The 26,753-nt window shown below is 40.0% G+C and overlaps 1 protein-coding gene across 1 annotated transcript in view; it reads right to left on the reverse strand.

The window, feature by feature from the left end:
* Positions 1-26,753, reverse strand: part of slc27a6 (solute carrier family 27 member 6) — an 85,406-nt gene that overhangs the window by 31,813 nt on the left and 26,840 nt on the right. Inside the window, exons 3-5 of the mRNA XM_072281721.1 lie at positions 18,697-18,855; positions 16,947-17,071; positions 15,195-15,389 (exon numbers count right to left, since the gene is read on the reverse strand). Coding sequence (XP_072137822.1) covers positions 15,195-15,389; positions 16,947-17,071; positions 18,697-18,855 — 479 coding nt within the window. The remainder of the gene's footprint in view (positions 1-15,194; positions 15,390-16,946; positions 17,072-18,696; positions 18,856-26,753) is intronic.

Genomic DNA, 26,753 nt, shown 5'->3' on the forward strand with positions numbered 1-26,753 from the left:
ATACTGTACCGATTCACAAAGAACGCAGCGGTAGCCGGGAGGCACACAGCACATCTTTAAGATAAAAGCCGAAATAATCATGCTAATTAATTAGGTGCCGCCTAGCACGTAATTGTCAGCCCAGGTCAGAGACGATGCAATCGGCAGTCACCTCTGATCTGCGCCATTTACGTGCCGGGCAGTACTTAATTAATTAGGATGTTTATTTCGGCTTTTTTCTTAACGATGTGCTGTGTGCGTCCTGGCTACCGCTGCGTTCTTCGTGGCAGTGCATTGGGTCGGCGGCCCAGAGGGTGGGGGCCACTGCACCACCCAGCCTGCGACAACTCAGTCTAACACACCATCATCAGTGTGCTCGGCGCTGTTTTCCCAATTCCGGTAAGTGATTCTACACTGTGCATACATTATTTCTACTTTATATCGGCTGTGTATTTTTACCTGTTATTTGATAGATTTGGCAGCTTCATAGTTTAAAGGTTACCGGAGAGCACGTTTATGCCAACAGCGCTTGTGTGGGACTTTCGCTACAGATATCTGTGCAGGCAATCATTGTAGAGAAGTATTTCTACTTTATATAGGCTGTGTATTTATCATATAATTCCTGCGTTTACTATATGTTACTGTTATTTTAGGTTTTATGTGTTATTTGGCATGATTTGGTAGGTTATTTTTGGGTCTGCGAACGCTCAAAAAATTTTCCCATAAAAATAAATGGTAATTGCTTCTTCACTTTACGACGTTTCGACTTACGAACCGTTTCATAGTAATGCTCTACCTTCGGATGGCAGGGGAAACCTGTAATATAACTTGATGAAGAAGTCCATGAGCACAGTAGAAGTTCAAAAGTCTCTCAAATGTCCCACATCTCACGCAGACGGGAGAAGAAAGAACACTCCCTGCCATGCCGACCACAGTCCGACTCTGAGTCATCCGAAAACTTCGAGCTCTGATCAGCTCTCTGACACCGAGTACTGAGTGCCATCTCTGTCCGAATGATTTGACCTCAATCTCGGTCGCCAACAGCAGGCAAAGCCGGGGATTTTGAGGCCCACCCTCCGAAAGATTCCCGACCACGCAGTAACGACAGCAGCGAATGAGCGTTTCAGAAATTTCTCCAGATGTTCCTCTGTGCTTTCACGTCCATCTCCATCTTCTGATCAACAGAAGAAGTCTCTTTCATGGCAAAGTGAAAACAGATCTCTAAAAAATGATCTAAATTAATTACAAATATAAAACACAAAACAATTGATTGCATAAGTATTCACCCCATTCAAGTCAATAATTAGTAAATGCACCTTTGGCAACAGTTACAGCCTTGAATCTATGTGGATCGGTCCCTCTCGGCTTTGCACATCTGGACACTGCAATTTTTCCAGAAATTTGTAGTATCCAGGTGTGCAAACCTGCTCAAGCTCTGTCAGATTGCATGGGGACCATGAGTGAACAGCCCTTTTCAGGTCCAGCCACAAATTCTCAATTGGATTGAGGTCTGGATTCTGACATGACTACTCCAGGACACTAACTTTGTCATTTTTAAGCCATTCCTTGGTAGCTTTGGCTTTATACATGGTGTCATTGTCTTTCTGGAAAACAAATCTTCTCCCAAGTCACAGTTCTCTTGCAGACTGCATCAGGTTTTCCTCCAGCATCACGGTTGACATGGTGTGTCTTTGATGATGTGCAGTGATTGGCTTACGCATAGTGTTTAGTTTGATGGCCGAAGAGCTCAATTTTGGTTCCATCAGACCATAGAGTCTTCTTCCAATTGACTTCAGAGTCTCCCACATGGCTTCTGGCAAACTTTAGCTGAGGTTTCATGTGAGATTATTTCAACAATGGCCTTCTGTTTGCCACTCTCCCATAAAGCTGCGACTGGTGAAGCACCCAGGCAACAGTTGTTGTATGCACAGTCTCATCTCAGCCACTGAAGCATGTAAGTTCTCTAGAGTTATCATAGGTCTCTTGGTGGCCTCTTTCACTAGTCCTCTTCTTGCACAGTCACTCTGTTTTTAAGGACAGCCTGCTCTAGGCTGATTTACAGTTGTGTCATATTCTTTCCATTTCTTGATGATTAACTGAACTGTACTCCAAGGGATATTCAGTGACTTGGAAATTTTCTTGCATCCATTGCCTGACTTGTGCTTTTCGATAACCTTTTTGCAGAATTGCTTGGTGTATTCTTTTGTTATCATGGTATAAATTTTGCCAGCAGTTAGACTTTCCAGGTACAGGATATATTTTTACTACAATCAATTGAAACACCTTGACTGCACACAGGTGATCTCCATTTAACTAATTATGTGACTTCCAAAACCAATTGGCTGCACCAGTGATGATTTGATGTATCATATTAAAGGGGGAGTGAATATTATGCAATCAATTATTTTGTGTTTTATTTTTGTAATTAATTTAGATCACATTGTAGAAATCTGTTTTCACTTTGACATGAAACTGTCTTTTTCTGTTGATTGGTGTCAAAAAATCCAAATTAAATCCACTGTGATTCAATGTTGTAAAACAATAAAACAAGAAACTTCCAAGGGGGTGAATATTTATAGGCACTCTATATAAAGTACAATTCTACTGTTCTTTTAAGCCTGTTTGGATTATCATAGCCTTTGAAAATGGAGGCAGGAATGTGATACCAATATTGAGGCTGGCTTATTGCATTGCCTTCCAAAATGCTTACCATCTCAAATCGTTATCAAGACAATAATACTTAGTGAAGTTGTGCACTTAATTCTATGTGACCTTCAAGAGCTTCTTTAATAAAATGATAGATGCATCTTACAAAACTCTGGATAATCTTTGGAAAAGTGATAATGGTAATGTTATGAATGTTCTGTTTAATGAATGGGAAACAAGAGAAGATCAACTGATATCAGATTCTGAACTTCATTAACTTAGCATCAACTGGAAATACAATGGAAGTCTTAATGAAGAAAACCCAAAATAGCAAGGCATTATAGTATCAAGTGAGAAGCATATAAACTTGATTAGCAGATATGAACACAAGAAATTCTGAAGATGCCAGAAATGTTGGGTGCCATACAGAATGCTGGAGGAACTCAGCAAATCAGGCAGCACGTAACGGAGGAGAATAAACAGCCATGCCTTGTGCCAAGACCCTTCATTAGGACTGGAAAGGAAGGGGCAGATGCCAGAATAAGTAGATGGGGGTTGGGGAGGAAAGAGTACAAGCTGACAGGTGATAGGTGAGACCAGGTGATGAGGAAGGTAGGTGGGTGGGGGAGGAGCAACCTGGCTGAGTGGTGTCAAAAAAACAACCTCTAACTCAATGTCAGCAAACCAAGGAACTGATTATGGACTTCATGAGAAGGAAACTAAAGCTCCATGAGCCAGTCTTCCGTGGAGAATCATAAGTGCAGAGAGTTAGTAACTTTAAATTCCTAAGTGATATTATTTCAGAGGACCTGTCATGGGCCCAGCAAACAAGTGCAGTTATGAAGAAAGCACAACAGCACCTCTACGTTCTTAAGTTTGTGAAGATTTGGCATGGCACCTAAAACTTTGACAAACTTCTATAGATGCGTAGTGGAGAGTGTATTGACCGGCTGCATCACATCCTGGTATGGAAATACTAATGTCCTTGGACAGAAAATCCAACAAAGGGTATGGATATGGCCCAGTCCATGTGGGTAACACCCGCTGTTAGGGCATTTTTGGGTTAGCACATGTAGCAAATAACTTCAGCAACGGACTCCAGCCACCAATCTTCAAATGTGAATATGGACTGTACATTAAATTTAAAATGCAGCTCTGAACAATGGGTTCCTAAAAGCCATGAATCGCAGTTAATGGGAAGACCAGACAATGCTAATTAAAATGCATTTAGATGTCGTGGTGTGGATGCAAAATGGGAGGTGTGAAGTTTGTGTTTATTTCAAAGGAAGCATTGTGGATACATTGTATATTGTCCTTTGATCTTTAGTGCATAAAATGTCCTGTAGTGTTGGGTCGTGGAGGCCTTTTTTTCTCTGAAAGAGGTCTCAATATGATGCCTACTGTGTCTCATTTAGTCAAATAAAAAACTGCTTCCTATCTACCAGTGCTTCTCTCCAGCGACTTTGTTCATGTGACAACACCCTCCCTGCCATTGAGCACATCTACACGAAACAATATCATAGGAAAGAAGCATCCATCATCAGGGACCCCCCATCAGCCAGAGCATGCTCTCTTCTCACTGCTGCCATTGGGAAGAAGCTACACGAGCCTCAGGACTCACACCACCAGGTTCAGGAACAGTTATTAACCCTCAAATATCAGGCTCTTGAACCAGAGGGGATAACTTCACTCAGCTTCAATTGCCCCATAACTGAAATGTTCCCACAACTAATAGACTAACTTTCATGAACTTTTCATCTCTTGGTATTTATTGCTTATGTAAGGGGTTTCTTCTTTTCTGTTACTGCTAAAGTGAATAAAATGGCTTCATTATGTTAAAATAAAATGGCTTCTCTGTGATGTTAACTGCTGAGACAGTGGTTCTCTCTCTAGCAGCTTGTTTTGGATTATAATTACTGCTAATGAGAATTGTATTCATTTGCTAACCAATTAGGATAGATGTTATTCTTACTTGTGTGTCTCTAAGCTATTGTTTTCGCGGGCTTTGGGGCAGAAGGCGCGATGGGGACAGAGAGAAGAGATGCAATGCTGTAAGCTGGGCGGCGGAACAGATCCCGTGCAGGAGTCCGAGGCCCAGGGTCTTTGGCGAGGAGAGGAGACGAGGACAGACTCGTGTGGAGCGTCTGGTCGACCACCGTGGTTGGTCCCAGGCGGCGGGTCGAGGAGGTCGGAGGAGATCGCATGGTGGAAAGAGGACCCCGTTCATTGAGCTCCAACGGTTGTGCACGAAGTGGTTGAACTCTGATAAGTTTGGCGCCTTTTACTTTCCTTTTGTATTGTATCTCTATTAATTACATAGTTCCAGTAAGATCTATAAATTGTATTCTGTAAATCTCATATGGTGTACTGTCTGATATTTGGCATGGTGGGGTACATCACACAGCATCCACACAAACTTGATTTCCCAGTTTGGCGGGGCCGAAGGCTGCTTCCCCTAGATGAAAGTGAGCTGAGCGAGCCTGAGGCTTACCAGGGGGCTACACTTATTTATTTATTTATATTATTGCTTCTTCTTTGCATTTGCATTGTTTCTTGTCTCCTGCACTCTGGCTGGATACCCTAGTTGGGTGGTTGTTCATTGATTCTATTATCGTTACTACTCAATAGATTTGTTGAGTATGCTCACAAGAAGATGAATCTCAGGGTTGTATCACGGTGAGATAGATATATATAGATATACTTTGATAATAAAATTTACTTTGAACTTTTGATAATACCACCTAGTCAACTGCTTGAACAAACTCCTAAAAATTCTAAATTAAAGAAAATTATAGGACCATAAGACATAGGAGCAGAATTGTGCCATTTAGCCTACTGAGCCTGTTCCACTATTCTATCATGGCTGCTTTACCACCCCTCTCAACCCCATTCTCCTACCTTCTCCCTACAACCTTACTATTCAAGAAACTATCAAACACTGCTTTAAATATACCCAATGACGTCCTCCACAGCTGACTGGCAGTGAATTCTACAAATTCATTACCATCAGGCTAAAAAAAATTCCTCCTTATCTAAAGGGATGTCTTTCCATTCTGAAACTATACCCTCTGGTCCTAAACTCCCCACTATAGACAGGGTCCCAGACTCCTGTTCGCATCTACTCTATCCAGGTCTTTCAATACTCGATAGGTTGCAGAGAGATGCCACCACCCCCCATCATTCTTCTAAACTCCAGTAAGAACAGGCCCAGTGGTATCAAAGCTCCTCATGCATTAACCCTTTCATTCCCAGGATCATTCTCATGAACCTCCTCTAGACCCACCCCAATGCCAGCAAATCCTTTCTTGGATAAAGGGCCCAAAACTACTCACCATATTCCATGTGCAATCTCACCAATGCTTTATAAAGCCTCAGCATTACTTCCTTGCTTTTATATTCTAGTCCTCTCACAATGGATGCTAACATTGCACTTGCCTTCCTTACTACCAATTCAACCTTCAAGTTATTCATTAGGAAATCCTACACGAGGACTTCCAAGTCCCTTTGCAACTGTGACTTCTTAATTTGATCACCATTTAGAGAATACTTACTTACTGCCTGTTAGAATGCTGGTGTCTAGGGCAGCAATGACGGTCTGCCATCTCTGGCAGTGTTCAGGGCTTCCTCTTGCTTTTCAACACTGTCAGTTACACAAGTCCTGGGTAGAGACTCTGGAATACCATTGCACTCAGATACAGAAGGGTTCTTCATTGCTGTTTCCGTAACAGCTTTGTTTTACCGGTCATGGCTGTTAGCCCTGAGCTGAACCCCTGAACTTGGAGGATTGACGGACCACTCTTAGTCTGTACTCAACTCTTTCACCTGTTTGGCATGGGTGACCCTACCAAGGGCCAAAGCATAAAGCACCGACTCCAGCCAATGTGGCTCTCTAGGCCATTGAGGCATGCAAGCTTCCAAACCAACACAAAGTTGTGGTCATCATGGAGCATTTAGAGAATAGTCTATGCCTTTACTCCTTCTGCCAAAGTGCATTACCATACACTTCCCTACATTGTATTCCATCTGTCACTTCTTTGCCCATTCTCCTAATCTGTTTAAATCCTCTGCTTCCTCAACACTACCTCCCCTCCATCTATCTTTGTATCAAACACAAACTTAGCTACAAGCCTTCAACTTCACCCTCCAGATCATCGATGTATAATGTGAAAAGAAGCACTCTCCCCTATTACTTTATCCTTACTTTTACAAACTGTTGAATCCATCCTCCTACTGCTCAGTTTAAAGCACAATCCACAGCCCTAGTTACATGATCTGCCAGGACCCTGGTCACAGCATAGATCACGTCCCTCGGAACAGCTCTCTCCTTCCCCAATACCAGTGCCAATGTTCCATGAATTCAAATCCATTTCTACCACATCAATCTTTGAGCAATATGTTAGGCATTCTGATCCTCATACCCTTTGCCAATTTGCACAAGGCTCAGGTAACAATTTAGAGATTTTTCTCTCTTTAGTTCTGCATTTTTATTCTGCTGCTAGTTGTTCAAATTCTTCAACAGAACTTATTTCATTTTTCATCCGACATCATTCGTACCCGCATGTCCACGACAACTGGATCTTTCTCTTCCCACTGCAAATTCCTCTGGAGGTCAAAGGAGTTGTTCTGAATTCAGGCACCAGGAAGATAACACAGCCTTGATCCTTGTGACAGAGAATTGCGTCTATTACCCTGACAATACTGTCCCCGATTCCCTTCCCCATCCTGAATGGCTCCCTGAGCCACAGTGCCATGGTTCAGTTGCTCATCCTTTCTACGGACCTCACTCTCATCCTCACAGGGAGCCACAATCTCAGACTTGTTGGGTAAACTGAAGGGCTAATGCTCCTCCTGCACTATCCCTGGCATTCCCCCTACCTACCTGCCTCATGTGCAGACACACCCTCTTGATGACAGACAGAACTTGAAGTATTTAATCTAACAGGTGTGACTGCCTCCTGAAACACAGTGTTAGGTGACCTCCCCTCTCCCTGAAGCATCGCAAAGTTTGAAGCTCAGTTCCCAGGTCATCAAATGAGCCTGAATTCCCTGAGCAGCCAACACTTGTTGGAGATTAGATCATAAGAAACCCGCAATGGGGTCCACCAGCTCCCACATCAGGCAGCTACAATGCATCACCTGTTCCTGCATCCCTATTTTATTTAATATGTTGTGATCTGGTTTCTTCTTAGTTATTTAAAACAAATACTATATATAATGTTGGTAGTGGAGTGGAGATACGTCTCTACCAAAGGTGATGTAAGGTGCTCCATCCCGCTGATAGCCTGCAGGTCACTTGGGAAAGGTGTAGTATCTGCTTAGCCCAATAACCTCCCCCCGGACCGATCAGGGACACATGACGCCATCGGAGCAGGTGGTGAGTAGTCCTATGAGCAGCTGGTGCATTTAAGTCCTGGTTATGCAACCACTGACACCAGGCAATCTCTGAAGAGTATTGATAGTGGCTGGGGTTACTTGTCTTGAAAAGATACTGCCCAGAAGAAGGCAATGGCAAACCACTTCCGTGGAAGAATTTGCCAAGAAAAATCATGGTTATGGAGAGACCATGATCTCCTACATCGTACAATGAATGAACTATTTATTATGAAAAATCCTTACCTGCTTCTCTCCTGTGCTTCCATCTCTTTTTGCCGAAGCTTCTCAAACCAAAGCCTCCACTCTAAAACTGTCTCCCACAATGGCTGCTCCACTTAAATCTTGTTTCATTTCATTGGCTCAAGCAAAACTCATTCCCAATGAGAATTGCTTTTGTCAACAGATGGGACATCAAGTGGATGGGGACATTTTTTTCCAGTTGCCACTTTGTACACAGTTTCTTTAAAAACTTGCTATCAAGGAAGTTAGTGACCATATCACATTGATCTATTTGGGTAAAACTACCAATAGTATATAACCATTATGATTGGAAAATACACTACTGTCTACAAAATATTGGAATATTTCAATATTTTTGCATTGTTATAGAACTTTAATGACATAAGCATGGGATTGGAAAGATAATGCCTAACTGACTTCTTCAGGAGTATTCTTAATAACAATTGGTTCCTTGATAAGAAAATAGTAAATTGGATATTTTAGATATGGAATTACCCTCAAGTAGTCATATATAGCAAACATAAGTATAAGGAAAAGGAATTTATGATCTACCACTGATGAATTACTAAGACAAATTTGGAATTATAATTGAATTGCAAATGAAATTGGTTTATTATTGTCACATGTATTGGGATACAGAGAGAGGAGATGGGAGAATGTGAAAGTTGGAACACCAAAATCATAATTAAAAGAGCACTGAGCATGCCAATGTTAGTTGTTATATTCATAGCAACACCAGTTTTTTCAGTTTACTATGTACTGTTCTGCTAAATTCCATCTGCGACCGCACCACTATAATCCTTTTTTATGAATTCACTATTTCTCATGTCATCTACAAACTTAATTATAACTCCTATATTCCTAAACAATTATTTTTATATATTACAAATGAAAAAGGTCTCAACACCCATCCTGGCAGTATCCCTCTTGTTACAGATTTCCAGCTGATAAACATCCCTACACCATTACTCTCTGCCTCTCCCCTAACCAATATTGGATCCAGTCTGCCAGCACGTTATAGATCCCTCATGCCTTAACTTTCTGGATCAGCACACTCTACACAAGCAATTTTTTTAACTCTTAAGACTGAGCCTCTGGAACCTTTTAGTTTCAAATATTTACCTTGTGGATTAAAAAGGTTGATTAGAAATGGCTTGAATGAAAGGTCTTCATCATGGTATAAAACATCACCCCTAACTTAAAACAAGAGAAAATCTGCAGATGCTGGAAATCCGAACAACACACACAAAATGCTGGAGCAACTCAGCAGGCCAGGCAGCATCTATGGAAAAAAGTACAGTCGACATTTTGGGCTGAAACCCTTCAGCAGGGCTGGAGAGAAAAAGGCTGAGGAGTAGATTTGAAAAGTGTGGGGGAGAGGAAAGAGGGCCACCAGGTGATAGGTGAAACTTGGAAGGGAAGAGATGGAAAAAAGAGCTGGGAAGTTGATTGGTGAGATGAGGTGAGAGAGGGAAAAGAGGATGGGAAATGGAGGGTAGGTGTTTCTGGGAAGTTTGAGAAATCTATGTCCATGCCATCAGGTTGAAGGCTACCAAAACGGAATATAAGGTGTTGTTCCTCCAACCAATGTGTGGCCTTATCATGACAGTGGAAGAGGCCATGGATAGACATATCAGAATGGGAATGAGAAGTGGAATTAAAATGGGTGGCCACTGGGAGATCCCACTCGTTCTGGTGGATGGAGTACACAGATGCTCAGCGAAGCGGTCTCCCAATCTACGTTGGGTCTCACCAGCATACAGGAGGCCACACCAGGAGCACCGAACACTGTAAGTGACCACAAAAGACTCACAGGTGAAGTGTCGCCTCACCTAGAAGGGCTGTTAGGGCCGTGGATGGTGGTGAGCGAGGAGGTGTAGGGGCAGGTGTAGCACTTGTTCCACTTTCAAGGAAATATGCTAGGAGGGAGATCAGTGGGAAGGAATGAATGGACAAGGGAGTCGCGTAGGGAGCAATCCTTGAAGAAAGCAGAAAGTGGGGCGGGGGGGGGGTAGATGTGCTTGGTGGTGGGATCCCGTTAGAAGTGGCGGAAGTTTTGGAGAATTATGTGCTGGAGACGGAAGCTGGTGGGGTGATAGGTGAGGACAAGGGGAACCCTATCCCTGGTAGGGTGGCGGGAGGATGGGGTAAGAGCAGATGTGCGTGAAATGGGAGAGATGCATTTGAGGGCAGAGTTGATGGTGGAGGAAGGGAAGCCCCTTTTTTTGAAAAAGGAGGACATCTCCTTCGTTCTAGAAGGAAAAACCTCACCTTGAGAGCAGATGCAGCGGAGACAGAGGAATTGAGAAAAGGGTTTTCACAAGTAGTGGGGTGGGACGAGGTGCAGTCTAGGTAGATGCCAGAGTCCGTGTGTTTGTAATAGACATCGGTGGATGAGCTGTCTCCAGAGATAGAAACAGTGAAGACCCCTAGGTAGAGACCCTTAACTTAATGTGTTGGTTCAACTCTAAATTAATACACAAATGTGGCAATACTTCATATGAACAGCAAGTTGAAATCAGCAACCCCAATTTTATGAGGCTGATAGTAGAGTGATGTAAGTCGTCCAGCAGATTGTGGTAATTTGTAATCATATTTTTTTCCTCACTAGGAAGGTTAAGATACTTTACAAGCAGAATCTGGATTTTAAAGTACAAACTATGACTTGCCAGTAAGACAGGTTCACACACAAGATGGACGTACACTCGGAGGCCACTTTATTAGGTACAAGAGGTCCCTAGTAAAGTAACCACTGAGTGTTTGTTTGTGGCCTTCTGCTGCTGTATCTCATCCATTTCAAAGTTTGGCGTGTTGTACATTCAGAGATGTTCTTCTGCACACCACTATTGTGAAGCATGGTTATTTGAGTTACTGTTGCCTTCCTGTCAGCTTGAACCAATCTGACCAATCTCTTCTGACTTCTCTCATTAACAAGGCATTTTCACCCAAAGGACTGCTGCTCACTGGACTTTTTTTGTTTTTCACACCATTCCCTGTAAAGTCTAGAGACTGTTGAGCATGAAAATCCCAGGAGATCAGCAGATTCTGAGATATTTAAACCACCCCACCTGGCACCAACAATCATTCCATGGTCAAAGTCACTTGGATCATATTTCTTCCCCATTCTGATGTTTGGTCTGAATAACAACTGAACCTCTTGACCATATCTGCATGTTTTTTATACATTGAGTTGCTCCCACATGATTGGATGATTAGATAATTGCAATAACAAGCAGGTGTACAGTTGTACAGGTGTCCCCGGCTTTTCGAACGTTCGCTTTACGAAACCTCACTGTTACGAAAGACCTACATTAGTACCCTGTTTTCGCTTTCAGAAGGTGTTTTCACTGTTACGAAAAAAAATTCAGTGTGCGATAAAAGGCAGTGCGCCCCGAGCAGCCGCTCTCCCCTGGATTGGGAACTGCTTTGCTTTAACATGTGCCTGTGAGCAGCCGTTTGCAAGATGAGTTCTATGGTATCGGAAAAGCCTAAAAGGGCTCGTAAGGGTGTTACACTTATGGTAAAACTAGACATAATTAAGCATTTTGATCGTAGTGAACGAAGTAAGGACAACGTGAGCTTGGCTTGTGGAAGCTGATGAAGATGATGTTGAAGAGGTTTTGGTATCCCATGACCAAGAACTGACAGATGAAGAGCTGATGCAATTGGAAGAAAAAAGGATAACAATCGAAACCGTATGAGTAATGATAAAATACGACTTTAATTTTGAAAGGGTACGTCGGTTTAGGGGATATTTGCAGGATGGTTTGAGTCCTTATTAAAGAACTGTGTGATAGAAAAATGCGCAAGGCTCCGCAGTCAAGCAAGCCTTCCACATCAGCCACAGCAGACGACGAACCTCGACCTTCGACATCGAGGCGGGCAGAGATAGAAGAAGATGAGCTGCCTGTTCTAATGGAAACAGACGACGAGATGACACCCCAGTGTCCCAACACCCCAACCCCCAGGCCACGGAAGATACCAATTCGCAGAGAATGCAACGGTAGCCGGGACACACACAGCACATCTTAAGAAAAAAGCCGAAATAAACATGCCAATTACTTAGGTCCTGCCGACACGTAATTGTCGGCCCAGATCAGAGACGACGCAATCGGAAATCGGCACTGACCTGGGCTGACAATTACGTCTCGTGCGGCACCTAATTAATTAGCTTGTTTATTTCGGCTTTTTTCTTAAAGATGTGCTGTGTACCTCCCGGCTACCGCTGCATTCCTGCATGCTTCGCGGCAATGTATCGCTCGGCGACCTGGAGGGTAGGGGCCACTGCACCACCCAACCTGCGACGACTCAGTCTAACACACCATCATCAGTGTGCTCGGCAAGCTATCTTCCTGATTCCAGTAAGTGATACTACACTGTATATACATTATTTCTACTTTATATAGGCTGTGTATTTTTACGTGTTATTTGGTATGATTTGGCAGCTTCATAGCTTAAAGGTTACTGGAGACAGTGTCGGCACTTGCGTGAGATTTTTGCTACAGAGAACAGTTCAGTAATGATTGTGGAAAAGTATTTCTACTTTATATAGGCTGTGTATTTATCATATCATTCCTGCATTTACTACATGTTACTGTTATTTTAGGTTTTATGTGTTATTTGGCATGATTTGGTAGGTTATCTTTGGGTCTGCGAATGCTCACAAAATTTTCCCATATAAATAAATGGTAATTGCTTCGCTTTACGACATTTCGGCTTACGAACCGTTTCATAGAAACGCTCTTCCTTCGGATGGCGGGGGAAACCTGTACTTAATAAAGTGGCCACTGTGTGTACAAGAATACACAGATTTATAAATAAGTAAAATATGCAGTCACTCTCAATAATTAAATGAAATGTTGAATAATTGAAAGGATGACTAACCGCTGAACAGAATACCTCCTAAACTGTGGACAAAATTTAATTATCTTCCTATTACATCAGACAATGATGGATCGGATTGTCTGGGTTCCTATGAATTCTTGCATCTCAGTAACTTGCTCCAAGGACCCTACTATTACCTCTATTCTTTATGGTAAGTTTATTTTCATGCTAATTTTCATATTTTTGCATTATAGCCATCTTCTACAGGGAAACATAAAATTTACTTGTTCAGTATGATTTAGATTAGTTTTACTCATAACGGTTTATTAATTGATCAAACTAAGCAAAGCACTCAAAACTTACCTGAATATGCATTATTTACTCAAAAGAAAAAAAATTCATTCTGGAAAGAAATATATTAAGCATCCAATTCTGAATCAACCACAAGCATTTATTCCCCTTTTTGCGAATCTTGTTGGAGCCTAATATCCCACTAATAAATGCAAATATCCTTTAGTGACTACTTTTACCCTAACCAGTTGCCTCTTCTCTACATAAGTGGAGGTTACATTTTAAAATAGGATTCATAATTCATAAAGCATGCTTATTTGGCAAGATTCTCAATCAATACTAGTTCTTTTGTTTTCTGGTACAAATAAAAGACAGAAATAGTCCAAATTTATCTGTAGCCAAATTCAAAATATTCTTTATTAAAAGACTTGGAACAGAATCCCCACCTTATACTGACTAAACGCGAAATCTGAAACTAATCTGTACCTCGGATATGGATCTGTTGCAAATGCTATTTAGTTCTTCACTCTTCCTTTCTCCAGCAATTTTTAGTTTACTTGTTTAGCTTGGCATCACTTGAATATCTACCCACTCCCAGTCAAAGGACAGAGGTGCATATATATTAATGCTAGTAGGAAAACAATTGCAAGAAATAACCCATCAAAGAGCAACCTGTATAAATTATATTTTAAACTGCAGTACATTGCTATATTTCTAACAAGGTTTCAGATGGGTGAGCAGGGATTTTAGAGTCGAACACTGTAAATAGGAGTCATTTAATTTGTCAAGCATCCACTTCAATTAATTTTACTCCCAAAATTATAACATAGGAAAGCAGAGCACAGAAACAGGCTTTCCGACTCAGAACGTTGTGCTAAACCAATTAAATTAGTAATCATATAGCTAACTAAGCTATTCTCTTCTGCCTACACAATGTCCATATCCCTCCACTTCCCTCACATTCATGTGTCTATCTAAACATCTCTTAAAAGTTTCTTAATGTCTTTGCTTCTACCACCACTCAAGGCAGCGCATTTCAGGTGCCCACTAGTCTCAGTGTACAAAACTTGCCCCTCACATCTCCTTTGAAATTACCCCCTCTCACCATAAATGCATGCCTTCTGGTATTAGACATTTCAACCCTTGGAAAACAATATTGTCTCTCCATTGATGCCTCTCATAGTCCTATAAAACCTCTATCACCCCTCAGCCTCCAGCACTCCAGAAAAAACAACCCAAGTTTGTCCAACATCTCATTACAGCACATTGTAATCTAATCCAGGCAACAACCTGGTGAACCTTTTGCTCTTCTCTAAAGCCTCGACATGCTTCCTATAATGGGGTGACCAGAACTCCATGTCATACTCCAAATGTTGCCTAACTAGAGTTTTATAAAGCTACAAAATAACATCCTGACTTTTGAACTCAATCCTCCAACTGATAAAGGCTAGCATGTACTATGCCTTCTTAACCACTCTACAAATCTGTATAGCCATGAACCTGGACCCCAAGATCCCTCTGCTCTTCAACACTGTTAAGGATCTTGCCCTTAATAGTGTACTGGCTCTATGCTTTTGACCTACCACAGTGCAACACCACATTTGGTCTGGTTAAACTCTATCTGCTAATTCTCCGCCCATATCTGCAACTGATCTAGATCGTGTTGTATTCTTTGACTGTTCTAAGCTATCCACAACAACACTGATTTTCGTATCATCTGCAAACTTACTAACCCACCAATCTATATCTTCATCCAGAAATTGTTTTAATAGTCTCCCTTAGAGGCAAATATTAAACAAAATCATCCAGCCAATTTATCCATGAACTAAATACTAGCTCACCTTACGAAGAAAAGTGCTTCGTCCCACAGCTCCCACTTTGCCTGTGTGATTCGTGAAGAAAACATTTCCTTCTGTTGCACCATAAAACTCACAGATCTTAATGTTGCCAAAACGCATGAGAAATTCTTTCCAGATATTAGACCTTATGCCATTTCCAACAGCCATGCGTACTTGGTGATTTTTCTCTCCTTCTGACTGTAATCAAAAGAGGGTGAAGAGAGATCAATGGCACAATTTAATAAATTAAAGTGGAACAGAAATTGTGTATTACGCATTAGGCATAAGGTAACCACTGCAGCTTAAAACAGATACTGCTATAAGCTGTTATCCTACCTGCATTTAAAACCATCAAATAGAGGAAGAGAATTAGGCCATTTAACCTATCAAGTTTGCTCCACCATTTCATTGTGGCTGTTCCATTTTCCCTCAGCCCCAATCTCCTGCCTCCTCCCTGTAACCCTTCATGCCCTGACCAACCTATCAACCTCTGCCTTAAATATACCCAGTGGCTTGGCCTCCACAGCTCCCTGCGGCAACAAGTTTCACAGATTCGCCACTCTCTAGCTAAAGAATTTAAGATATTCCTCCTCATCTCCGTTTTAAAAGGACATCCCTTCTCCACCCCCCCCCCCCCGCATGATGTCTCTAATGTTGAGGAAATGCATTTGTGGACATTGAATGAGTAAACTAGATTAGAAGAAATGCAAGTGAAACACCACTTCATTTGGAAGATCCGTTTGGATTCCTGGATGCCGGGAAGAGCAGCGATAAAAGTATAGGTGGTCCATCTTCTGTAATATATGGGGAAGTGCAGAAAGGGGTGTGACTGGTCAGCTGAACGAACAGAAGAACACAGAGTTTTGATAAGGATGACCTCTGTAACTTACCCTCATGCAATCATGGTCTCATCTTATCAGAAATATTCCTTTCATCCTCACCAGCATGCTGACGCACTCTCTGTAGTCTAAATCTAAATAACTTGCTCTCTTTATTACTCGCAGAAATGGCAATCTAAGGAACTTGTATTTAACGTGGTACTGTTTTGTGCTACCAAAGTAATAAATAACTAAGCTAAATTTAATTAAAATATATGCAGAATTCCTGTCAAACTCTCCATTAAAATAACAATAAAGACACTGGAAAGTGTTATTTTTCATTTGACTCTATTTCTCTATCTTCCGACTTCTCACTAATAATCTTCAATCTTACACTTTCCACCAATTAATTCATCTGTCAGATAGCAAAAGTTTATCATAAAATCAAAGACTCAAACAACTTTTCTTTTTAGGAATTCAAACAGTATTCAACATTCGTAGTTGCACAGTATTTACAATAAAGACAATCAAAAAATTACATGTCTGACAAGCAAATAAGCTCTTGTGTGGTACACACGCTGAGTTAAATGAAACACTGATTTTAGTAGTCTAATATCTTTTTGAGGGTAAATGCTGACTTGCACTAATCAAAGGCTTAAGGTTTCATTTACTTGTTGACAAAGCAGACATCTGAAATTCTTTTTCTCTGGGTAGTAATGAAACCAAGAAGGAAAAGAAAGGTAGCACGACAATCAACCCCAAAATCCCCCTCTCGGTTCAAATAAAAATGAACAGGCACATCAATCCCCAAATCCCTGCTCCTGCACAAAAAAAGAACAGTAAACACCTTCATATTCCTGCCTGCAGTACAACTGAAGGAGTTTTCATAACCTTCCAAAATCATGGGAAAGAAAGACTTCCATCATAGAAGTAATACCTTTGGCTGATTACAGAGATAGCGACAGAGTTCTCCAATATACAGGAATACTGTAACGTTATACTTTTTGCAGTCATTCCAGAACTGAGTGGCTGAGAACTTCTTCTTCAGCACACATGTTGCACCTGAATGGACACAAGAATACAGCTTTTAAACATTTGGACAATGGCTTTAACACAGCTCCCCCACTCATATACTATTAATTATCTGAGTTTCCTAGATAATTACTGCTGCAGGGAAAAGGATAAAGGTTAATAACAGAGTGTAAACTATGAAAGAATGGTGAAATATTTTGTACCAATTTTAAGACCAATATTGATTGCATCAATGGGTAAATGCATCAAGTGATACAGAATTGCACTAAAAAGAAATTAAAACTGAAAATATTGGAAAGCATAGCAGTTCTTCAGTGCATCAAAGAAAATATTGATCGATAGGGTAAATCAATGGCTCTATGAATGCTAGTCACCTACCCTTAGGCCAAGCAGGTTCTTCTATCTTGGACCAAGGCACAGGTTTCTACTGCAGTCCAGCTTCTTATATCAGTTTGATCCAGAATAGTGTTTGGTCCAGCTAAGCAATGGCATGACAGCTTTGACAGCTGGTGAGACCATGTCCTGGCTCCCTGACTGACAAAGTCAAGGATTACACTGATCGTCTGCATTCCAGTGATGCAGCTCAGAGGGCAGAGTAGCAGGTTCTTAATCTCTTCCTGATGCCAAGCTTTGGGACTTCTGTTAAACACTACCAGCAAAAGTGGTAACACATTCTGCTTATGTTGAAAATTATTTATCAGCTTCCTTCATTCTGGAAGTTGATACCTATTTCCATTGACTTTGATTTTTTTACCATCATCTGATATTTTTTCTTTCCTCTCATTAACTCTTTCCATGCATCTTCTTCTATGGATCTTCAATCTTTTTTGGCTTATATTTCAGTGGAAACCAGCTTGCTTCTAGTGTTTAGTCCAAGTAATAATTTTATAATGACTTCTATTATGTAAGATGTTAAGAGAAAGGGAATGCATTTCCTGATCTTTGATTTACATCAAATTAATTGATTTCAATTAATCTTCAAAGATTAAATAATGTTCAATTCATCTTCAAAGATTTTGAATTATCAAAGACCCACAGAAGGAGAAAAAGAGTAGAAAAATCAACTAATTCTCCCTTCTCAACCACTAACCTGAGTGAAGATTGCCCTTAGAAAAGTACACATGGCTGTTAGATAATTTTCCCTTCCAGATTTACCCGAGGTGCTGGCATACAAATAAACAACTTTGGTGACAACAGTCAAATGACATTTGGATATACAAATGTCTTTTGGGAAGTTAAGAGCTAGGTCACTTAGGAGAATGTCAATACTCACAAGTAGTCTCATAGAAAGAAACTGTAAGTTATTGACTACTCAAATCTCAACTCTCTGCATTTTCACAAATTCCAATAGTAATGAGTTTTTAAACTCACAAGTGTAACATTAAAAAAGACAGCCAATTTATCCTCATCCAAAAGAAATGCCAAATATACTTTAGCAGTACTGGATTGCCAATCACGGATATGAGTACTGAACCTAGTTGATACTCAGGCTGAAAAGTGTTATGACTCCACAAAATAAGTGTTATGACTACACAAGATAAATTCAGCAGACTTCGACCTGCCCAAAGATCAGTTTTGGATTAAGTCAATTCATTTTCATGACAATTTATTAAAGTAGCAATTGGTCATTTAATATATTCCAGGAGCAAACATACCGAGCTCAATGCAACCACAGACTCCTAAGAGAGAGGCCGCACCATGATATAGAGGAAGCGGCGTGTAGACGATATCATTCTTAGTGACTCCAAAAGCCCTCAATGTAAAACTTGCCTTCAAGGTCTGTTGATGGGTTACTATAGCAGCCTTTGGTAAGCCTGGTAACATGAAAAAGTAGTTTGAAAGAAATAAACTTTACATGAATGACAAAAAAAGATACATGCAAATACCACAATATTTTACTGGTTTACAGAGAATTATTTTCTTCTGATAAAATGGAGCAAAGTTTAACAACATACATTACTTAAGTACATCTCCAATTTTTAAACACTAATCCTTTTTCCTATTTCATGTATTGGTTATCAACATGCTGTTATTTTTCAACACAAGAGATTCTGCAGATGCTAGAAATCCAGAGTAACACACGCACAATGCTGGTGGAACTCAGCAGGCCAGGCAGCATCTAGGAAAAGAGTATGGTTGACGTTTAGGGCCAAAACCCTTCAACAGTACTGCTGAAGGGTTTCTGCCCGAAATGTCAACTGTACTCTTTTTCCTAGATGCTGCCTGGCCTGCTGAGTTCCTCCAGCATTTTGTGGGTGTTGCTCACATTTCCAACATCTGTAGATTTTCTCTTACTTGAGGTCAGAAGCATCTATGGAAAGCAATAAAGAGTCAACGTTTCAAGCCAAGACATTTCATCAGGACTGAAAAGGAAGGGGGAAGAAGCCAGAATAAAAAAGTGGAGGGAAGGGAAATAGTACAAACTAGAAGAAGGGGAAGGAAGGTGCATGAGGAAGAGGTTGAAATGAGACACTGGGAGGCAACAGGTGAAAAAGGTAAAGGACTGAAGAAGGAATCTGATAGTTGTGGAGATAGAACCAAGGGAGAAAAGGAAGGAGAGGCACCATGCAGGTGATAAGCAGGACAGGTGAGAGGGGAACTAGAATGGTGAATGGAAGAAGAGAGAAGGGGGAGGGGCGATATTACCAAAAGTTAGAGAAATCGATGTTCATGCCATCAGATTGGATGGAATATGAGGTGTTGCTTCTCCAACCTGAGAGTGGCTTCATCTTGATAGTAGAGGACGCCATAGACCAACATGGGAGTGGAATTGGAATCAGAATGGGTTATTTTTCATTTTGTTCATTTCATGGTGCCTGGGTATTGCTGACAAGACTTGTATTTATTGCAACCCCCTAAATGTATTTGAAAAGAAACTGGTGAACTGCTACTAGCACTTTTATAGTCTAACACTGTCATCCAGAAATGCACTATTCTGCTAGATAAGGATTTAGACACAGCAAGAAAGGAAGTACAGTAATGGACTTCCAAGTCAGGATAGCGTGTATCTTGAATAGCATGCAAATAGTGCTATTACTATGTACAAGCTACGCTTGCCCAAAATGAAGGAAGCTCTTGGTTCAACAGTGAAGCAAGTAATTATGTTATCAAATGATGTTACACTGGGGTTGGAGGGAATAAATGTTTAAGCTTGAACATAGGATGCTCATCATGCACATTGCTTTATCGTGTCAAAAAATATCATCAGTATTTAAAGAAGGATGTAAAGTAAAACCCATACAAGAGTAGATGCAGTTAGACAAGTTACAGGACACAAAGTGGTTTGTTAAAGAGAACCAAGAGAAATTAGGTGGAAGTTTATTATTTAAAATAATTATGGTAAAGGTGTTAATTTAGATTGGCTAATTATATTAACTGGATAATTGATAAATTGTGGTTAATGAATATATTAAAAGAATTTATAGGCCCATAAAAACATTTGCTATAAAGGGGTAATGCAGAAGTCCTTTAGCATTTTGTCTCAGCTTCACCAGTGCTTGATCTACCTGTGCATACCTCTGGAAAAATTGCATGTGTTCTTTGGAGCTTTTCCCCTTAGTGCACATTATCAGCATGTGACTTTAGGCATCCTCCATACCTGGTGAAACCAACCAATATTGCCCAGTATATTCAGGACGAGAGGTAGTGCAGTAGTCGAGATACTGGATTAGCAACCAGAATGACTCATAGATTCATCTAACTTTGAACAGCACCTTTGAGCCACTTAGCCCACAAGAAGCCTCTTTCTTTCTGTTTCAATCTTTTTATTAAGTTTCAAAATTAAACATAACAATAATAATAATGATACATAGAGATTGGAATTACAATAGTAACAATTAACATGTACAAACACAGATTCCAAGTAACAAATATAGTTTAGCCTCCTAAACTCATAGTAACTGACCATGAAAAAGATATTTTATAAAGAGAGAAAAAGAAAACCCCCTAAACTAAAAAAAAGACAAACAAATCTTGGGCTGTCATATTACATCAGCTAACATTATTATTTGTCGTTAACTCCGTTCCTCTATACATGAACAAAAAAATTACTACAAAGGATTCAGAAAGGGTCAACTTATATCACATGAAAATATTGGATAAATGGCCTCCAAGTTTCTTCAAATTTAACCGAAGGATCCACAGTACCACTCCTAATTTTTTCCAAGTTTAGGCATGCTATCGTTTGGGAAAACCACTGAAATGTAGTGGGGGGATTAGAATCTTTCCATTTAAATAAAATGGATCTTCTGGCTATTAATGTAACAAATGCAATTAGACGACAAGCTGACGAGGATAAACGACTAGAGTCTATCACTGGTAGTCCAAAAATTGCAGTAATAGGATGAGGTTGTAAATCAATACGCAGAACTACTGAAATAATATGAAAAATATCTTTCCAATATTTTTCTAGACGAGGACAAGACCAGAACGTATGTGTCAAGGAAGCTATCTCAGAATTACATCTATCACAAACAGGATTTATATGGCAATAAAAATGAGCTAACTTATCCTTCGACATATGAGCCCTGTGAACCACTTTAAATTGTATCAAGGTGTGTCTGGCACACATTTAGGAAATATTGACTAATTGAAGAATTTTTTTCCCATTTCTCTGTAGATAAAGATATTTGAAGTTCTCTTTCCCACTCATACTTAATTTTATCAGATGTACCTAGACGTATTTTCATAATCAGATCATAAATAATTGCTATTAATCTCTTCTGATAAGAGTTTAAACCTAAAAATGTTTCTGTAACTTCAATTTGATGTGATATTGGAAAGGAAGATAAAGTAGTGTTCAAAAAGTTTCTAATCTGTAAATATCTGAAAAAATGTGATCTAGGCAAATTATATTTATTAGACAACTGTTCAAAAGACATAAAACAATCATCCATGAATAAATCATGAAAACATGTTATTCCCTTTGTTTTCCATAGAAGAAAAGCTTTATCAATTCTAGATGGTTGAAAGAAAAAAATTAGATATAATAGAACATGACAGGATAAATTTGTTCAATCCAAAAAATTTACGAAATTGAAACCATATTCATATTGTAAGTTTAATTATTGGATTTATCATTTGTTTATTCAATTTAGTAAGTGCAAAGGGAAGTGCAGCTCCTAGAATAGAAGCCAGCGAAAAACCCTGTACAGACTCCCGCTCAAGATTCATCCATCATGGAAATTGAGTTTCATCCAATTCTTGTGTCCAAAACGTTAAATATTGAATGTTAATGGCTCAGTAGTAAAATCTAAGATTCGGCAAAGCCAATCCGCCTTCTTTTTTTGATTTCTGTAAATATTTCTTACTTAACCTGGGATTTCTATTCTGCCATATATATGAAGAAATTTTAGAATCAATAATATCAAAAAAAGATTTAGGGATAAAAATTGATACTGCCTGAAATAAATACAAACATTTAGGTAAAATAATCATCTTAATAGTATTAATTCGACCAATCAAAGATAAGGACAAAGGGGACCATTTAGTAAACAGTTGTTTAACATGATCAGTTAAGGGTAAAAAAATTAACTTTAAATAGATCCTTGTGCTTCTTAGTAATTTTAACACCTAAATAAGTAAAATAATCAGTAACTAATCTAAATGGTGCTTGTCTATAAATTGGAACTTGCATATTTAATGGGAAAAGGACACTCTTATTAAGATTCAATTTATAACCAGAAAAACTACTAAACCGAACAAATACTGGGGCCCATATTGGGGGGGGGGGGAGAAGATGGCATCGCGACGACAGCGCACACGGCCACTTCGGTGATGAATATCTGTTATTTGTCAAGTACGGGACTGTGCACAATCCTGATTTGATGGAGACAGACGTGAGAGCACAGCAGAACATCTGGAAAACTTCTGAAAAACTTCTGAAATGTCTGCTTTGCTACCGCTGCTACTGTGTGGTAACCAGAATCTCTGGAGCTGAAGGCCTCGAAATCCTCGGCTTTGCATGTTTCAGCGGCCGGGGCGAGGTTGAAGGCGCTCGGCAGAGGATGGCGCTCGGGAGGCTGTATCGGAGAGGCTGCTCGGAAGCTCAAAGTTTTCAGACGGATGGACTCAGGGTCGGCTGGGGTTGGCTGCTTCCAAGGTATCGGCAAGTTGATGGTGCCTGGAGGTTTATGGCAGGGAGTTTCTCCCTTTTGCCGCCTGCTATCGGGGTCTCGGGAGTCAATCGACTCGGGACTTCGAGAACTTTTTTTCACTGTGCCTATGGTCTGTTCTTTATCAAGTTATGGTATTGCTTTGCACTGCTGTAACTATATGTTATAATTATGTGGCTTTGTCAGTGTTAGTCTACGGTCTGTCTTGTTTTCTGTGATATCACTCCGGAGAAACATTGTATCATTTCTTAATGCATGTATGCATTTCTAAATGACAATAAAAGAGGACTGAGTGTTCTCATAATCTAATCTAAATAGTGTTATTACTGCAGGGATGGATTTCTCTGGGTTAACGAGATATATAGCAACAGGTCATCTGTATATAGTGATACTTTATGAGTCCCATTCCCACGAATAATGCCAAATATATTAGGTGAATCATGAAGAGCAATTGCCAAGGGTTCCAGGGCAATAACAAGAAGTAAAGGGCTTAAAGGACAGCTCTGTCTAGTACCTCGAAAAAGCCTAAAAAATGGGGATCTCTGATTATTGATAAATACAGCAGCCAGAGGTGTACGATATGTCAGTTGAATCCAGGATATAAATTTTGAGCTGAAATTAAATTTCTCAAGTATATGAAATAAATATTCCCATTCAAGTCTGTCAAATGCCTTCTCGGCGTCAAGCACAATAAGACATTCTGGAGTTTTAAATGAAGTAGTGTACACAATGTTCATTAGCCTCAACATTAAAATGTGAGTAACGATTTTTAATAAATCCTGTCTGATCTTCGGAGACAATTTGTGGTAGTACCTTCTCTATTCTAATTGCTAATACTTTGGAAAAGATTTTTGAATCCACATTCAACAAAGATATAGGTCTAAATGATGCACCTTCAGTGGGATCTTTATCTTTTTTAGGAATTAATGAGATAGATGCTTCATAAAAGGATTGTGGTAATTTACCTACAGATAAGGCATCTTTAAAAATTCTACATAACCACAAGAAGCCTCAAGCACCCACCTACACTAATCTTGCTCTAATCTCCAATTTATTCTTCCAATATTCCCATTAACTGGCAGCAGCTAGTGATGCACAATAAATGCCGGACTTCGATAAATTTTTAAAAAGTTATGATGCAACTTATGAATTTTTGTATTTTAAACAGGGCAGTAAATCATCTTTGGTGAGCAGTGCCAAACCCTTGCACAAGTATTATTCACTGGTTGTACTCATCTCTGCATTTTTATTCCTCCACCTACAGTGGAATTGAAACTTAAGTGAATACAGCCTCTAGCCACAATAACTGCTCGTGAATTTTACTCCAACAATGAGAAATATCTTCTCTACCTCTAATTCATTAAAAACGCAAGAATCTAATGCTGACAAAGTGATAAAGTTCTAGAGCATGAAACAGAACTTTTGGCATGCCAAGACAGTGCTGACTATTAAGCACTCGATTATACTAATCCGATTTCATTCTCTCCACATGCCCACACATAAGGGCAATTTACACTGGCCTGTTAACCTAGCAACCAATGGGTGGAAATGAGAGAACCCCGGGGAAATTTGTGGCCATCACCGAGAAATACAAACATTAACACATTGACAGCACCTGAGATCAGAATCAAGGTAGCAGTTCTACTAAATGCACCACTTTAAAGAGATTTACATTCCTCCTACCTCATTAAAGTTTTGCCATTTAGCTTGCATTACATTTCCTCATTTTCTTCTCGTGAATTAAGAGACTCGTGAATTGTGATGTAAGATTAGAAATGTTTCTATTGTATAGAATATTATGAAAAGCAGCTGAGAAGCAGAGACAGTGGTAGAACAATTCTCCTTTGCTGTTGGTATTTAAAAAAACAGCATTTTAATTGATAGGGCTGTTAGGGTCACAGTAATCTACACTACGGGGTTTAGCTTTCTTTTAATCAATGGTACTCTGTGCACGCTACATAATAAGTCTAACAAGAAGATATTTCATTTATGCTTGGATTCCCACCTCCCATCTCCACGAAGAATAAGACTGCAAATTCCTAGAAAGAACAATAAGTTTCATTCATGGGTATCTACAATATGCTGCTATAATACATCTCAGTGACCCTATCAGACCAGGAGACAATCTACAATTCTCAATGCCTACGGCTCACACACAACATCATTAAAGATCCATCCCATCCCTAACATTTCTGTTCAATCTCCTGCCACTTGGTAGGAGATACAGAAACATCTTAGCTGAGGCATTAAGACCAAAAAACAGCTCCTTCCCAAGGGCTGTTGTGCAGTTAAATAATGCTACACCACAGTTGTAAATACCAAAGTCTGTAACAAATTTGTTGTAAACATGGGAATTCTTAAAAAAATAATTAATTGATTGATTGACTGACTGATTAATGAATTATTAAGTCACGCCACACTGTAAATATCTGTTTTGCACAGACTGGAGGAGCACTGCAATCTCAATGCTTTGAGCAATAACAACTAAATTCTACTCTATGGTTTTGTTTTGTAGTCTTCCTCTTTAACCACTCCTGTACGGAATACAACACCTAAATGGTTCATGGGACGAAGAAGTAGAAAATTTTTCTGATATGAGTAACAGTAGAAATATCACATAGAATAAGACTCTTAGTAGTACTTATATGTTACTTGCAGTGGGCATGGTGTTGATCAACGAACATTCATACCAAGGAGGAAGAAGTGGAAAGAAATAATAAGTATTGTAGAAAAAGACAAATCAAAAGCAGATTATTGTCTTTTAAATTACTATATTCTAGTGAACACAAGTCATGCTGCTGAAGAACCTGTGCTAAACAACTGGCTGGAGTGTTCACCAATATCTTTAACCTCTCGCTTCAGTAGTCTGACGTTCCCACCTGCTTTAAGCGGACTTCAATTATACTGTTACCTGGGAAAATTGTGGTAACCTGCCTCAATAGCTATGTATCCAGAAGCACTTACATCTACTTCTGATGAACTGCTTTGAGAGGCTGATGATGAAATGTATCACCTCCTGCCTGAGTAGAGACTTGGATCCACTCCAATTTGCCTAACAGCACAACAGGTCCACAATAGATGCCACTTTGTTGGCTCTTCACTCAACCCTGGAACATCTGAACAGCAAAGATGCATGTATCAGGATGCTCCTTGATGATCATAGCTCAGCATTCAACACTATCATCCTCTCAAACTGATCAATAAGCGTCAAGACCTTGGCCACAATACCTCCTTCTGCAATAGGATCCTGGATTTCCTCACTTACAGACCCCAATCAGTTGAGTTTGGCAACAACATCTCCTCTACAATCTCCACCAGCACAGCTGCACAGCTCCAATGCCAGATTTACGTTTGTTGACGAAACCACTGTCAGTGTTCGAATCAAAGGTGTTAATGAATCAGCAAACAGTAGAGAGATCGAAAATCTGGCTGAGTGGTGCCACAACAACAACCTCTCAATCAATGTTAGTAAAACCAAGGAGCTGACTATTGATTTCAGGAGGAGGGAAACAAAAGTCCATGAAGCAGTCCTCAGTGGAGGATCAGAGGCAGAGAGGGTCAACAACTTTAAATTCCTCAGTGTTAATATTTCAGAGGAC

Source organism: Mobula birostris, chromosome 17 (assembly GCF_030028105.1).
Source record: "Mobula birostris isolate sMobBir1 chromosome 17, sMobBir1.hap1, whole genome shotgun sequence".
NCBI classification, from domain to species: Eukaryota; Metazoa; Chordata; class Chondrichthyes; order Myliobatiformes; family Myliobatidae; genus Mobula; species Mobula birostris.